Below are 16,476 nucleotides of genomic sequence, written 5' to 3'. Positions count from 1 at the left end.
TGTACAAGTGGAATTCTTTCACATTTTTCTTTATTAATTAGGAATACTAAACTGTCAAATCTTATCAGTATCTTGGTTTGGAAGCTAAGCCCTCTGAGGAGCGGCTTTGCGAGCTGAGTATGTTTAACTTGAGAGCGGAGACATGAAACTACAGGAAAGGAGATTCCACCTGAACATTAGGAAGAACTTCCTGACTGTGAGAGCTGTTCAGCAGTGGAACTCTCTGCTCCGGAGTGTGGTGGAGGCTCCTTCTTTGGAGGCTTTTAAGCAGAGGCTGAATGGCCATCTGTCAGGGGTGCTTTGAATACTATTTTCCTGTTTCTTGACAGGGGTTGGACTGGATGGCCCATGAGGTCTCTTCCAACTCTATGATTCTATGATGCTATGTTTAAATATTTGTGTAAAGAAGCGCTAATCCCACTAGATGCCACCAAAATTATGTAAGGAAGTATTAATCTTCTTTAATGCCACCAATATTCTGTGAGGAACCTTCTTCTAAATATCAATTAAGCTGCCACCAATATGTTTAGAGACGCTGGTTTATGTCTCTGTTTATCTTTAGTTGTGTTGTGAGGTGACTTTGGTAGTGTGGAATGCACAAAGCATAAAAGCAATGGAGGAGGCAGGTTTGAAATACAAAGAGAACAAGTTTTATTGTTAACAGAACGTAATTGTTGCAGTTTTGAGAATGTGAACTTGGCACAAGGCTTGATGTTACAAAATGGCTGGTTTGAGTTACATTCAAGCTTCTGATGTTACAATTCTATAAACTCCTTCTTTAGTGAAGTGCTTTTATTACTTCAGAGTTCCCTATTGTGAATGTCCACACTGTTTGCCCTATACTCGGAACAAACCACTGATCACCAGTCTTTCCTTACTGGCGATCCTTAAAACCCCCTCTGTTAGATTCTTTAACCTAAGCAATCTAACAAGGTAACACCTTCAGCTCTCTTGCTGAAGAAATATTCACAAATTCTAAGAACTGCTGAATTCTCACAGCTTCACAACCCAGAGCCCTAACTGACTCTAAACCTCTTCCCCGGGTCTCATCCACCGGACTAAACTACTTTTCCCCAGAGTCCTTTCTTGACTCTGCTATTTCCCAGAGCCCTTAACTGGCTCTGCTCTGCTCTTCTCCTCAGGGTCTCTTCCTCCTGACTGAATATTAACTGACCTTTCAAACCTTTTATTCCTTAAACTCCGCCCACCTCCTCTGAGGCTTTGTCACCATGGCAACCTATCTCTCTCAGCTAGGCCCTGGCAACAAATGTAATACATAAATACAGATTCAAACACATTATAGATAACACTTTATAATAAACATTATAAATACAGTTTAAACACATTATAAATAACACTTTATAATAAACACATCTCTACAATTTGGAACACTGATGAGAAGAAATGCTTGTTTTCTGCTGCTCTCGAGTCTAGAACAGAATGGAGCAATGGATTCAAACTGCAAAGAAAAGATATTCCTGTCATATGATCTGCAGTTGATGGTGGTTGGTGATGGAAGGGTTAATGTGAGTATTAGTTCTAGAGGGTTTGGTGATCTGGAAGTGGGAGTTCATGGGTGAAAGTAATTAGGGGTGGAGGTGTGCAGAAGATGGATTGCAGCTGGGTGTTACTGGATTTAAGGAGCTAACCTTGGGACTGATGTTTGGGAGAAAAGTATTTGTTGTATTTTGGTGGTGGATGCTGCTGGTTTTTCCCCCCAGGTCTGTTGGATTTTTCAGTACCCTGACCTGTCTCCTGTAATCTTGGAATCCTTGAACCTTTGGACTGGCTTTTGACTACGGTGTCGCTTTTGTTATCAGTTTTTGTTTTTTCTGTGGCTGCGTGCTATCTTTATGTTTTATATTTTGGACTATAAAAACAGCCAGCAAGTAAGTGCTGTTTTAATTAAACTGTTTCATAAAACTGGGAGTTTGGTTCATCTCTTCCTAAACAAGGTAGAGCCTTGGCAATGTGACAATTCCACCTAAACATTATGAAGCGTTCCTGATGGTAAGAGCTGTGTCTCCTTCTCTGCAGGTTTTTATTTGTTTTATTTATTGATTTACAGTATTTATATTCCGTCCTTCTCACCCTGCAGGGGACTCAGGAGTAGATCACAATGCACATATACATGGCAAACATTCAATGCCATAGACCAGGGGTCCTCAAACTAAGGCCCGAGGGCCAAATATGGCCCTCCAAGGTCATTTACCCGGCCCTCACTCAGTGTCAACCTAAGTCTGAAAACACTTGAAAGCAGACAACAATAATCTTATCAGCCAAAAGCAGGTCCACACTTCCCATTGAAATACTAATAAGTTTATATTAAAATCGTTCTTCATTTTAATGCTTTTTAAATGAATTACTTTTTAAGTGATTTTTTTTGTACTACAAATAAGATATGTGCAGTGTGCATAGGAATTCATTCACTTTTTTTAATTATAATCTGGCCCTCCAACAGTTTGAGGGACTGTGATCTGGCCCTTGGTTTAAAAAGTTTGAGGACCCCTGCCATAGACACACAACATGGACAGAGACACAGAGGCCATTTAATTTTCCAGCTTCATGAGGGTATGTTTTTTGAATTCGGGCCATCAGGGGGACTGTTGCTTCACCATTAACTTGTGACACCAATGGAGTACTTCCTCATTCTTTTGCACCACTGCTGGAGAGTTTTATGGTGTTGTAAATTAGTTAAATTAGCCTCCCTGCATAAGCAATACCGAAATTTCCTACTTGACAGATGCAACTGCCTTTTAGGTTGCAAAGGTCAACAGCAAGCTAGACAAATGGCCAGAAACTCACTCCGATTGGGCTGGCTTTGAACTCATAACCTCTCGGCCAGTAGTGATTTTAATGCAGCTGACTCCCAACCAGCTGCGCCACAACCCAGATAGGATAGAATCAAATCAGGTACAATTCTTGCAACAAGAAAAAAAAAACCCTACACAAATGCGAAAAAAACCTCCCAAAAATAATTGATATGTGTCATCCCATTCAATGACCGTCCCTTTCCAAGGAAGGGAGTTGGTTTCGCCCATTTGTGTCCCCCCCCCCTTTTTTTTCTCCTTTTGGATCATTCCAGTTTGCCATCGATAGAACTACCCTAAGCCCCTCCCTTCTGCCACGTTCTCTAACCAATAGGAGACGAGAAAGCGGGAGGGTTTTCGCGCCAATCCTGTCCCCTCCCACTCTCGCGATGACCCAAAAAAGAGCCGCGAATGAGAGCCAATCAAACCGCCCTTCTCAGTTGGACGCCTTTTTTTCTAAGCCTGTTTCTGATTGGCTCTCTCCCGCCATACGTCTATTTTAATTGGTCGGCTCTTGGGTAGGACATTAGCCAATCCAAATCAATACGTCGTTTAAGCCAATGAGGAAGCGGCAAAGTTAGAAACGAGGTTTGCTAAGAGGCGCTTCTCTCCTCGGACTTCCTTTTGCTGCCTTCCTTCCTGGAGAGAGGATGATCAAGAGGGAGCGGGCTGCAGATAGAGAGATATCTACCTAATCTAATCTGTATCCATCCACTCGTTCTCTGCCTTGGAGTGTGGTGGAGGCTGCTTCTTTGGAAGCTTTTAAACAGAGGCTGGATGGCCATCTCTCTGGGGTGCTTTGAATGCAGTTTTTCTGCTTCTTTTCAGGGGGTTGGACTGGATGGCCCATGAGGTCTCTTCCAACTCTATAATCCCATCCATCCACCTATCTAACCATCGATCTATCTATCTCTTATATAGATAGGAGGCCTGTGCTTGGTAACATGAGGTTTGTTTTACTTTTTGGGTTCTTCTAACTAACCATGATCATTATTCTTTGTAATAGATAGTTATTATTATGTTAGAAAGAAATCAAAGTCAAGACTGAGAAATAATATTGTGTGTATATATGTATGTATGAGCTGTTTTGCATCATTCCAGAGAGATAAAAATAAGTATAACAATAATAAATTGATTTTAGATTTGCTCATAGAAGCAAATGGCTTGGTTACTACCCGGGGAGCCCCCAGTGGGTTAAACCGCTGAGCTGCTGAACATGCTGATCGAAAGGTCGCAGATTTGAATCTGGAGAGCAGTGTGAGCTCCTGCTCTTAGCCCCAGCTTCTGCCAATCTAGCAGTTCAAAAACATGCAAATGTGAGTAGATTAATAGGTACTGCTCCGGTGGGAAGATAACAGCGCTCCATGCAGTCATGCTGGCCACATAACCTTGGAGGTGTCTATGGACAACGCTGGCTCTTTGGCTTAGAAATGGAGATGAGCACCACCCCTCAGTCGGGCACAACTGGACTTAATGTCAAGGACAGGCATGTAGCGGGGGGGGGGGCTTGAGGGGCTTCAGCCTCCCCCCTCCCCCCGAAATTCTCATGGTGGTCTGCGAGAAGGCCTTACTGGTACATTATTTAAACTGTTACGTTTATTCATATCATGATCTGATCACCATGCAAAATATATCCCATATGCATGGGGGTATTGGGGTAACGATACAAAAGGTTTGCTAGGCTAGACCCTCTTTCACTCAGACTCAGCCCCCCCTGAAAAAAAATTAGCCCCCCCCCCCCAAAACGAAATCCTGGCTACGGGCCTGGTCAAGAAGAAAACCTTTACCTACTACCTGATAATTCTGTTACAAGCAATGCAATGAGTTTTTAATGACCTACACCAGTCATATTAAGGACAGCTGGAGCTTCTGTTAAACATGTTTTCATGGCTGGTCATTGCATAACATTTAATCTCTTGTAGTTCCAGGCTGACTGGAACACAATGATACAGTAAAACATATGTATAAGGCAGGCATAGGCAAACTTTGGCCCTCCAGGTGTTTTGAACTTCAACTCCCACAATTCCTAACAGCTGCCCTTGCCTGGTAATTTTTTTATTTTTTAGCTACCTCAATTCCATCTTATACATATGTATTTTTATGTCTAATGTTTTGAATTGGCAGGAGGCTAAGTATTTTAGACTATCTAGCATATATGGATTTCAGTTATGCCTTCAGTGAGGTCCCCATGACCTTCTGGCAAAGAAACTAGTTAAATGTGGGCTAGGCAAAACTACGGTTAGGTGGATCTGTAATTGGTTAAGCGAATGAACCCAGAGGGTGCTCATCAATGCTTCCTCTTCATCCTGGAAAGAAGTGATAAGTGGAGTGGCATAAGCAGGGTTCTGTCCTGGGCCCTTTTCTGTTAAACATCTTTATTAATGACTTAGATGAGGGTTAGAAGGCATGATCATCATGTTGCAAATGACACCAAATTGGGAGGGATAACTAATATCCCCAAAAGACATGAGCAGAATTCAAAATGATCTTAACATATTAGAGAGATGGGCCAAAACTAACAGAATGAAGTTCAACAGGAACAAATGCCATGGATAAAGATGTGAGGGGAAGTCATAGGGAGGTGGGAGCAAGCTTGTTTTCTGTTGCACTGGAGACTAGGGTGCAATTGAACAATGGTTTCAAATTACAGAAAAAGAAAATCCAACCAAACATTAGGGAAAACTTCCTGAGTGAGAGCTGTTCAGCATGGGCCTCTCTGCCCCAGAGTATGTTGGAAGCTCCTCCTTTGGAGGCTTTTGAACAGAGGCTGGATGGCCATCTGATGGGGGTGCTTTGGATCCGATTTTCCTGTTCTTGGCAGGGGGTTGGACTGGATGGCCCACGAAGTCTTTTCCAATTCTGATTCTATCTTCTCTATTTTCAGATGAAGTAATTTTTCCATGAACAAGACACCTCGAACGTGGGAATCCCAAACATCTTTAGGTATGATTTTATTAAATTTTCTTCAAAATAAATCCTGGTTTTTGTTTTTAAAGACCTCTATTCATGAGTACCATGCATTTGTTTATGAAAGCATATTATAACAGTTGCTGCGTATGGTCTTTTAATATGTGATCATTCTTTAAAAAGCACAACTTGTTACTTTTGTAGGTTTCTAAGTATTTGCTTTTCATGTAGTAATTTCTGCTGCTTTGCCCCTGGTGTCCAATGATTAAACCCTTTGCTGTTCACATCATGATTTGCTGTGATTATTAATCTTTTGGATGAGGACACCACATTTAAAATCTGTACCAGATTCTTGAATATAGTGTAATTTAATTTTGATAAATGAATGCTTATACATAATGAAAATATTTTCTCTTTTTTTTTTTCAGGGATCGAGAAACTCTAAATACAAGATAACTCAATGGACTTGTCTATTCAGCAACTGGTTTGATGAATACTGTACTTGGGGCTTAACAGGATTCCAGTTATTAGGTCACTGTTTTTTAATTGCACTATAAATAAGATATGTGCAGTGTCATTAGGAATTTGTTTATGTTTTTTTCAAACTTTTGTCCATCCGCCCAACAGTATAAGGCCTGGTGTGTGTGTGTTTCTGGTTTCATGCCCCCCCCCCCCCCAAACTTTCATGATTATTTTTTTTTAAAGCCCTGGTTTACTCATGAATTTTAACTAGTTAACCAAATCCTCATGCTAAATCTATGATAATGTAATCCACCGAAACTGATTTCCAATCGGACTTCCCTATTAGGCTCTATAAGAAAAAGTTAAATTTTAATACAACTTACAGTGTTTCCAGGTATATAACATTATTTGTTTGTATATCTAATTTAATTTATTTATTTAAATAAATAGTTTTAATTTATTTCTAATTTATTTTTATCAAAAATATTTTCAAGATAACATTAAAAGGAAATACGGGAAAGTGCAAGGGAGAACTAGGTAAGGGATAGATCAAGGATTAATTTATTGTTGCATTTTCACTATATAGTTGAATTTAAGTTGTACCTGTTAATTATTGTTAGTTGCTATTTTATGTTATTTGGTATTGCTCATTGTTGTGGGCAGATTTTATATATGTATGTGTGTATGTATTGAACTTTGGTTGCCATGTAAGCCTCCCCGAGTCCCTTTTGGGAGATGATGGCAAGATATAAATAACGATATTATTATTACTATTACTATTACTATGATCATTCGTGCTTGCTTTAAAAGTTTATACTTTTAATTTCTCCTAAACTCAAGTATTTTTGAATAACTAGGTACCAGATTAAAAGTATTTTATGTAGTTTCTAAAAATATAATATGTGTGTGTCACAGACCTTGGTTTTTTTATATTTCAATTTAGTGTGTGTGTGTAAGAGATCTTTCAAAATGCTGTATCTCCAATTCTAAACATTTTTGTGAAATTTGAACAGAATTATAGATGTTATTATGTAGCTTCATTTGTTATGTAATGATCTTTAAGAGTTTTTGAAATATTGTTTTAAAATACACCTGAAAATAGTCCTCATTGCTCTCTTGCTCTTCCCCCTTTCAGAGCTCTCTCTTACATCCGCCTTGTTGAATGCTGCTGTTCAATTGTCTGCTAAGCTGAATTGCTGTTCTAAGACACCCTGTTAGTTGTTGTTAGTGTTTCCTTTCATCCACATGACTCCAGAAAATGCCTAAACGTCTATCAAAATTTTTTGAATTCATGGGGAAAAAGAAAAAAACAAATATTGAAGATCAAGACAGCAGCAGGTTGGGAATCATTGCAGCAGCTGTTACTAATGAAGGCCCCTTTACAAGTACACCTGGATTGCAGGTGAAAACTGAGGAAACCCATCATCAAGTTAAAGGGAATAAAGCATAAGAGAATAGAAAGAAACTTCTGCCAATTGTGGAAACAATTGTCCTTTGTGGCCAACAAGAACTGGCTTTAAGAGGGAACAATGATTCAGGACCTATTACCTGTGATGAACCTTTGGACAAGGATGGTAATTTCAGGGCCTTGTTGAGATTTCATGCCAGATCAGGAGACAATAACCTGAAAGGTCATCTTGAAACTGCAGCTCTGAATGCCCAATATACTACTCCTCAAATACAGGATGAACTAATAGAAATTTGTGGTGACAAGATAGTTCAAAAAATTGTTGAAAGATGCAATGCAGCACAGTGTTTCTCTGTTTTGGTAGATGAAACTTTGGATGTGAGTACCTCAGTACAGTTATCGCTCTCGGTAAGATATGTTGATGTTGAAGCTGCAGGAATAAGAGAAGACTTTATAGGCTTTGTGAAGATAAGTGATATGACAGGTGGAGGACTTGCTGGCATTATATTAAAAAGGCTAGAAAAAATTGGGCTAAACTTGAAATACTTGTGTGGACAGGGTTATGGAGCTGCTAATCTGAGTGGTCATATTAGTGGAGCACAGGCAATAATATCACAGAAGTATCCATTGGCTGTCCACACCCATTGCAGTGCTCACTCACTAAATCTAGCCTTAGCAAAGTCTTGCAACATACCACTTGTCAGAAACTGCCAAGGAAATATATCATACGTTTGCAATTTCTTCAGAGCATCATCCATCAGACTAGAACTGCTGAAGAAAAATATAAAAGACAGTTTCCCTGAATCAAGAGCAAAATACCTGTTGCCGCTTTGTGAAACCTGTTGGGTTGAGCGGCATGATGCAGTTTTATGTTTTGTTGAACTGTACAGTGTGGTGGTGAGAACACTTGAAGAACTAAATGAGAGTCCTCTATACAACAGTGAGACTTCTTCAGAAGCGTGGAGCCTTCTTTTAGGTGTACTGAATGCTGAATTTGTAGTAACCGTACACATCTTAAGAAAGTTTCTGTCATTATCCCTCCAGTTTAGCAAAGCATTACAAAGAGTAGATGTCAACATTTTTGATTGTCTGCAATATGTTGACCTTCTCATAGAAGAAGCCAGGGAAATGCGCACAAAATCTGTGAAAAAATTTCAGGAGATCTTTGACACAGCAAAATCTGTAGTGGAGTCAATGGGTGAAAAAGTTACGATTCCTTGCATCTATTCAAGGCAGAGTTGCGAAAACAATATGCAGGCTGCTTCACTAACACCAGTAGAATATTATAGGCTACATGTGTACATCCCATTTCTGGACTTTTTCTGCAATCAGCTTCAAGAAAGGTTTACAAGGCACAGGGAAGTAGTTCAGGAACTGCAACTTCTCCTCCCTATTAATTGTGGACGTTTAAAATCCAACTTGAACAAGTGTGCAGAACTTTACAATGAATGCCTTCAAAATCCTGACACACTGATAGAAGAGTCTGACCTGTGGTGTAGAAAATGGAAAAAGATTGCACCTGCAGAAAGACCAACAAATGCTCTGGAAGCATATCTTGTCTGTGATGGACAGGTTTTTCCCAATGTGAAGAAACTTCTTCAGATTTGTGCCACATTGCCAGCGTCAACAGCTACAAATGAAAGGTTGTTTTCAACAAGTGAAAGTTTGAAAAGATATGTAAGAAGCACAATGGGGCAAGAAAGATTGACTGGTCTTGCGCTCTTGAGTGTCCACCGAAGTTTATCGATAGATTCTGATTTCTGTCAAAGTGTACTGACACAGTTTTCAAGTGTTTCTAACAGGCGTTATGGTATTCTTTTGTAACGAAAATAGAAATTTGGTTTAGTTAAGTCTATATAAAATATAGAATGAGTCATATAATTTAAATTATTTTGTGTTATGGAACTCTTCGTGTTTTGTTAAAAAAATTGTTTCAACACACACTTTTTTTTCTGGCTGTGGGCTGGTCTGAGGGACTATGAGCTAACTATTTCTATCCCACCCTGCCTCCCCCTCAGGGTGGTTCACAACATAAAAGACAAACTTTCAATGTCGTAAAATACAACAATAGACTAAAATCATTAAAAACAAATATAACACAGCATTTGATAATAAAGCAGATCACATGAAAACAATAGTAATAAATTACACAATGTTAGGCAAGCACCCAATTTGTCAGCCTTTAGGAAAAGCTTGAAAACTTGTCTGTTCTGCTTTGCTTTTGATAAAGGAGCAACAAATCCCCATACCATGACCGTCCCAGCATAAACTTGTTCTCTTGATGCACTTTACCTCCTCCTCTAGCAGGTAAGTTAAACCCCATAGCTTGTCCCATTCGTATCTCCCACCAGATAAACTTCTTCGTTTTCTCGGGCTTCGTTTTTCTATCTCACCCAATGTCCCCTGTTTTTATTCTTGCATCTGATCCAGCTCACTTTGTTCAATTTTTTTGTTTTTAATTTTTCATCTTACCTCATACCCAGGGTTTTTATTTTTTGTTATTTTTTCTCTTTTATTTTTGTATTTTATTTATTATCTGCTGTTTGTATTTTATTGTATTTGTTGGGCTTGGCCTCATGTTCGCCGCCCCGAGTCCCTGAGGGGAGATGGTGGCGGGGTATAAATAAAGTTTAATAATAATACAAAGTTAAAAGCTGTGTTCTCTGTTTTAAAAGTTTGAGGACCTCTAGTCTAAGCACTGGTTTTATAGATTATTGTTATTTTTTGGTCTTCTCAAGTGTCCAAGGATTAATGAGTTTTAAGCAGATGCTGAAACTATGCATTTGATTTATTTAGGCATCAGCAGGTCTATGTGCAATTGGGTCATTTGTTCAGCTATGTCCCACACACATTCATTTCTGTGGAAAATAATATTACATAGTGTTTGAATTCCTTATATACAGTTAGAAATTCTATGATTTAACTTATTAATAAAATATTTTATTTAACAGAACATGGTCTTGTGGCTTTATTTCTATATTGAGCTTATAAAGATGGTATTGAACTATTTTAAACATTTATATAATTTAAAGTGCTATTCATTTTTAGAACTAGCTGATTCCATCATTGGAGTTCAGAATGCTCTTTGGTTGTAGGTTAACTATAGATTCCAGCAACTACAACTCCCAAATGACAAAATCAACCCCACAACCTCACCAGTATTCGAAATTGGGTGTATCGGGTATTTGTGCTAAATTTGGTCCAGTGAATTAAAATACATCCTTCATATCAGATATTTACATTACAATTCATAACAGTAGCAAAACTACAGTTATGAAGTAGCAACAAAAATAATGTTATGGTTGGGGGGACACCACAACATGAGGAACTGTATTAAGGGGTTGCAGCATTAGGAAGCTTGAGAAACACTGATTTACGTCTTTCTCGGCTAAAGCCAGCACTTTGAATTGTTTTCAGTAGCAGACTGGTAGCCAGTAGAGCTGGTGTAACAGGGAAGTTGTGTGAAAAGAGGAAGTACTTCTGCCAATTCCAACAGAAGCAGACAGATACTGTATACATTGGCCAAGAATCCACATACACAAAATAATAATAATAAACTTTATTTATACCCCACCACCATCTCCTGATGGGGACTTGGAGCGGCTTACATGGTTCAAGCCCGGACAACATGTTAGAGCAAAATAAAACCAGAACATAAACAACAAGCAACATCAGCAAAATTACAGGAAAAAAGTATAAACACAGTAACAAAATAACATTCCAAAAGCACAATATGTGTGCAGCTGCTGCAGTCACAGGCTTTTATGACCAGAATCACTGGGTTGCTGTGAATTTTCCAGGCTGTATGGCCATGTTCCAGAAGCATTCTCTCCTGACATTTCGCCCACATCTACAGCAGATATCCTCAGAGGTTGCCAACTCCGTCTGTTAGGAGTTGAAGTCCAAAACACCAAATCGGCCCAAGCTTGATGTATATCCACTATGTCAGTTGTGCCATATTATGACTATAAGGGTGCAAACCTATTTCTTTGGCTAGGATGAATTAAAGGCGCAGGCTCAGCTGGCTTCGAAGTGATGTGACTTGGAAGCGCTTTGCTTCTACACTGAAAATACAGGCTTCGGAGTAAGCAAGGACTTACAAGAGTGATGTGGAAAAGAATATTGAAAAATGGATAATTCTGATGTAGGAAAGGCTTACAAGAACTGGAAGAAAGCACATGAAGCACCAATGTTAATGCAAATGGACATACATCGGGACCATATTGTATTGTGATTTCAGAATTACACATTGACTCTGAAATCAAAGCTTAACCAGTTAGGGACATTGTCCAGAGTTGGTGGTCAGTTTTAAATGCCAGTCCTCGTGTGCTTGTGTACGAATAATGTGGATACAGCAGCCATGGGCAAACTTGGGCCCTCCAGGTGTTTTGGACTTCAACTCCCACAATTCCTAACAGCCGGCTGTTAGGAATGGTGGGAGTTGAAGTCCAAAACACCTGGAGGGCCCAGGTTTGCCCAGGCATGGCTGAGGGGGAAAAGGAAAGGGCCTGAGGCTGTGAGGAATGGTGGGAGTTGAAGTCCAAAACACCTGCAGGGCCCAAGTTTGCCTAGCTGTGAGGAATGGTGGGAGTTGAAGTCCAAAACACCTGCAGGGCCCAAGTTTGCCTAGCTGTGAGGAATGGTGGGAGGTGAAGTCCAAAACACCTGGAGGGGCCAAGTTTGCCCAGGCCTGGCTGAAGGGGAAAAGGAAAGGGCCTGAGGCTGTGAGGAATGGTGGGAGTTGAAGTCCAAAACACCTGCAGGGCCCAAGTTTGCCCAGCTGTTAGGAATTGTGGGAGTTGAAGTCCAAAACACCTGGAGGGCCCAAGTTGGCCCAGGCCTGGCTGAGGGGGAAAAGGAAATGGCCTGAGGATGTTAGGAATGATGGGAATTGGAGTCCAAAACATCTGGCGGGTCCAAGTTGGCCCAGACCTGGCTGAGGGGGAAAAGGAAAGGGCCTGAGGCTGTGAAGAATGGTGGGAGTTGGAGTCCAAAACACCTGGAGGGCCCAGGCCTGGCTGAGAGGGAAAAGGAAAGGGCCTGAGGCTGTGAGGAATGGTGGGAACTGAAGTCCAAAACACCTGGAGGGTTTAAATTTGCACAGTTCTGGATAAGGGGGGAAAGGAAAGGAATGGTGGGAATTGGAGTCCAAAACCCCTGGAGGGCCCAAGTTGGCCCAGGCCTGGGCTAAATTGTCTCAGTGGCGAAGTAGGCCCAACCCTCCTTTGGGGCGGGCCTCTCTTTGGCCCGGAAGCCGGCGGCATGGAGGGAGGCGGCGCTGTGGCTGCCACGTTGAAGCGGAACGTAGAGGAATAGCAGCGTCGGGCCTTGGCAAGAGGAGGAGGAGGAGCAGGAGAAGCAGGCCGCACCCGGGCCTCGGGCTTTCCTAGGGAGGGTGACCGACCAGCTGAGCTTCTGGGCGGCAGCAGGTGAGGCATGACAGGCTGGAGGAGGGAGAGGCCAGGGGATGCCAGAAGAGGAGGAAAGCGCTTCCTCCATTTCTGTTAATACCCTTTACTTTTATGTATATATATTCCTGTGTGTTTATTTATTCCTGCCTGAAAGTAAGCCAAAGTACCCTCCACAAAGGTTTCTGGTCCATCTTTATTTAATTTAGCTTTCTCTCTCTTTCCTCCCTCAATTTAGGGACTCAAAGCCACAACCTTTCTTTACTTCATAGGGTTTTCTTCAACAAGGGATACTCATATATACACTGCCACATAATGCAGATTATTAAAGCAGATCATCCACATTGTCTGCTTTTGAACTGGATTGTATGAGTCTACACTGCCATATATTCCATCCAATTCAAAGCAGATAATGCCTGGGTTTTATATGGTAGTGTATAAAACCCCACATTATCTGCTCTGAACCGGGTTACATGGCAGTGTGGACTCAGATAACCCAATTCAAAGCAGATCTTGGGGATTATAACTGTTTTGATATCTGTTGATGTACTGTTTTAAATATGATTTATGTTAAAAGTGTGGTTTTACTGTTATAGTTGTAAGGAATTGAATTTTTGCCATTATCTATGTGTAAACCGCTTTGAGTCCCCCTCGGGGTGAGAAAAGCGGTATAGAAATGCTGTAAATAAATACATAAATAAATAAAGTATCTGCCTTGATATCCTGGGTTGTATGGCTGTGTGGAAGGGCACTATGACTTAGTTTTGGCCCATTCCTTTCTTTGGAAATGTAACTTTTTCAGAAGCTGCTATTCCTTGGTGGGCTCCCACCTAAGTCCCAACCAGGGCTGACTCTGCTTAACTTCCAAGATAAATGCAGAACCTTTTAGGTCCCTTCCACACAGTTGTATAAAATCCACATTTAACTGGGTTATATGGCAGTGTGGACTCAGATAACCCAGTTCAAAGCAGATTTTGTGGATTGTCTGTCTTGATATTCTGGGTTGTATGGCTGTGTGGAGGGGCCCTAATGTAGTTTTGGCCCATTCCTTTCTTTGGAAATGTAACTTTTTCAGAAGCTGCTATTCCTTGGTGAGTTCCCATCCAGGTCCCAACCAGGGATGACTCTGCTTAACTTTCACAATAAAAGCAGACCCTTTTAGGCCCCTTTCACACAGCTGTATAAAATCCACATCGAACTGGGTTATATGGCAGTGTGGACTCAGATAACCTAGTTCATAACAGATCTTGTGGATTATCTGCCTTGATATCCTGGGTTATATGGCTGTGTGGAAGGACCCAGAGAAGAAATAAATATTTGCAAGGATGCAACATTGAGGAGGAGGTCAAGCCTTTTTTATTTGGATGCTCTGGAACTAGGACACAGAGCAATGGATTCAAATGGCAGGAAAAGGGATTCCACCTAAACATTAGGGCTCTTCCACACAGCCATGTAACCCAGAATATCAAGGCAGAAAATCCCACAATATCTGCTTTGAACTGGGTTATCTGAGTCCACACTCCCATATATTCCAGTTTAAAGCAGAAAATGTGGGATTTTATTCCGCTGTGTGGAAGGAGCTGGTGTCACCTTCTCTGACTGGATGGCCATCTGCTAGAACTCCTTTTATTGTGTCTTCCTGAGTGGCAGAATGGGGTTGGATTGGATGGCCCTTGGGGGTCTTTTTCAACTCTAGGATTCTTTGAGATACCAAGAGCCCACAATACTTGCAGTCATCATTGTAGCGATCACAACAATAATAATAATATGTGGAGGCATTATCTTATATTATTGCAGAGAGAACATCTACTTGAGCCTAAAGGTTCGTGCTCTGTTTTAGTAAGGGATCTTTTCCCACTCAAAAGATGACAAGAATCCAATAAAGGAGTACCTACTGGCATCGGCCACCCTTTAATTTTGCAGCCGTTTGTGTGGGTGGAGAAGTCGTCAGTTGACTCACTCATTGGGGCCTTCTACACAGCCATATAACCCAGAATATAAAGGCAGAATAAGTCACAATATCTGCTTTGAACTGGGTTACCTGAGTCCACACTGCCATATATTCCAGTTCAAAGCAGAAAATGTGGTGTTTTATTCAACTGTGTGGAAGGGGCCGGAGTCTCCTCCTCTGGTTGGATGGCCATCTGCCAGGACTACTTTGATTGTGTCTCTCTGCGTGGCAGAATGGGTTTGGATTGTATGCCCCCTGGGTTCTCTTCCAACTCTTGGATTATCTGAGTAGTAGCTGTCGTCATTGTAGCAATAACAACAATAATAACAATAACAATATGTGGAGGCATTATTTTATTGCAGACGAAACATCTTCTTGAGCCTAAAGTTTAGTGCTCTGTTTTAGTAAAGGATTCTTCCCCACACAAAAGATGACAGGAATTAGACTCCAGGAGTATCTCCTAGATGGAAGCTGACATTAGCTACCCTTTAATTTTGCAGCCGTTTTGTTTCTTTGGTTTGTGGGGTGGAGAAGCCGTTGGTTGACTCACTCGTTGTCTTCCTCTAACCCTCAGAAGTAGGGAAGAGTAAGGAAGAGGTGGACTAAAGACTCTAAACCCTGTTGATCAATCAGGTTTAGCATTTATAAGTTTTCCCCTATTCTTAATTAGAATCTATGTATGTAGAGGAGGGTTGAACCATATCGGCAAAATATATTGTATATACCAGGCATGGGCAAACTTTAGCCCTCCCTCCAGGTGTTTTGGACTTCAACTCCCACAATTCCAAACAGCCTGTTACTATATACGGTATTTGGCATTTATCTGGAAGAACTACTACAGTAAGATCTCCCATATCGATGGAGGATATGTTCCAGGACTTTGCGTTGATATGTGAAACTGCAGATAATAACAAAACCTGTTAAAATGAAGGACTTCCAGCCCAAAAATACCATGGACTGATGCTCGATGACCTAGAAAGTGCTTTAGACTTTGGCTTAGATAATGGTAATGTGAATATATGGGTCACACTGTACTCCACAACTAATTCCATTGCCCTCCATAGCAAAAATGTTTTGAAAGATAGGATCTATAGCTAATATCTTGTGTCATCCTTCACCCATATTTACAGTACTGGAAATTGTAAAAGTAATTGGTTTGTGTCACGTTCTTCAAATATTTGAATTCTTGATATTTTCCTACCAGTGTCTTGATTCCACAAGGAGCATTTGGTTATAAATCACATAGAGCACTTATATTCCAGGATCATTTAATTCCAAATCCTTTTTGAATGCGCACAGAAGATAATTTAAGCCAGAGTGCTTACTCTGTAATCTTGTGCTTTGGACTCTGGTTAAAGTGGAGTGTTGGTGGTGATAGTGTGTATATGTATACACATCTTAGTGCAAAGTTATAAGTGAACTCAAAATCTTGATATGTTATTAAAAGTTGTTTTATTTTTAGTTTTGCATGCATTTTCGTTCATGTAGCACATTTTCTGCAATCTTATTTGAATGGCTTAAATTGTACAT

General features: G+C 40.6%; 2 protein-coding genes and 1 long non-coding RNA gene across 14 annotated transcripts in view; all 3 read left to right on the top strand.

Moving 5' to 3' along the window:
* Positions 1-3,431: 3,431 nt before the first annotated feature.
* Positions 3,432-6,294, top strand: LOC132777039 (uncharacterized). The gene is made up of 3 exons (XR_009631650.2): positions 3,432-3,759; positions 5,695-5,753; positions 6,146-6,294. It is a non-coding gene; the product is annotated as an uncharacterized lncRNA (long non-coding RNA).
* A 1,176-nt stretch (positions 6,295-7,470) lies between these two features.
* On the top strand, positions 7,471-10,540 carry LOC137097079 (52 kDa repressor of the inhibitor of the protein kinase-like). The gene is made up of 2 exons (XM_067468380.1): positions 7,471-7,581; positions 7,633-10,540. Exons 1-2 carry the CDS (start codon positions 7,471-7,473, stop codon positions 9,409-9,411), a joined length of 1,890 nt encoding a protein of 629 aa, XP_067324481.1. The 3' UTR covers positions 9,412-10,540.
* Positions 10,541-12,817: 2,277 nt separating this feature from the next.
* The window catches only part of SEC31A (SEC31 homolog A, COPII coat complex component), a 68,750-nt gene continuing 65,091 nt past the window's right edge, over positions 12,818-16,476 (top strand). For 10 of the 12 annotated variants that reach the window (XM_060779326.2, XM_060779323.2, XM_060779322.2 and 7 more), the window contains exon 1: positions 12,819-13,016. The gene's annotated coding sequence lies outside the window, so the exon portion shown is untranslated. Of the gene's footprint in view, positions 13,017-16,476 lie in introns of all 12 variants that reach the window. The other 2 variants (XM_060779318.2, XM_060779314.2) reach the window with 1 other exon arrangement.

This window comes from Anolis sagrei, chromosome 5 (assembly GCF_037176765.1).
Source record: "Anolis sagrei isolate rAnoSag1 chromosome 5, rAnoSag1.mat, whole genome shotgun sequence".
Lineage (NCBI taxonomy): Eukaryota > Metazoa > Chordata > Lepidosauria > Squamata > Dactyloidae > Anolis > Anolis sagrei.
This window is presented reverse-complemented; position numbering and strand designations above follow the sequence as displayed.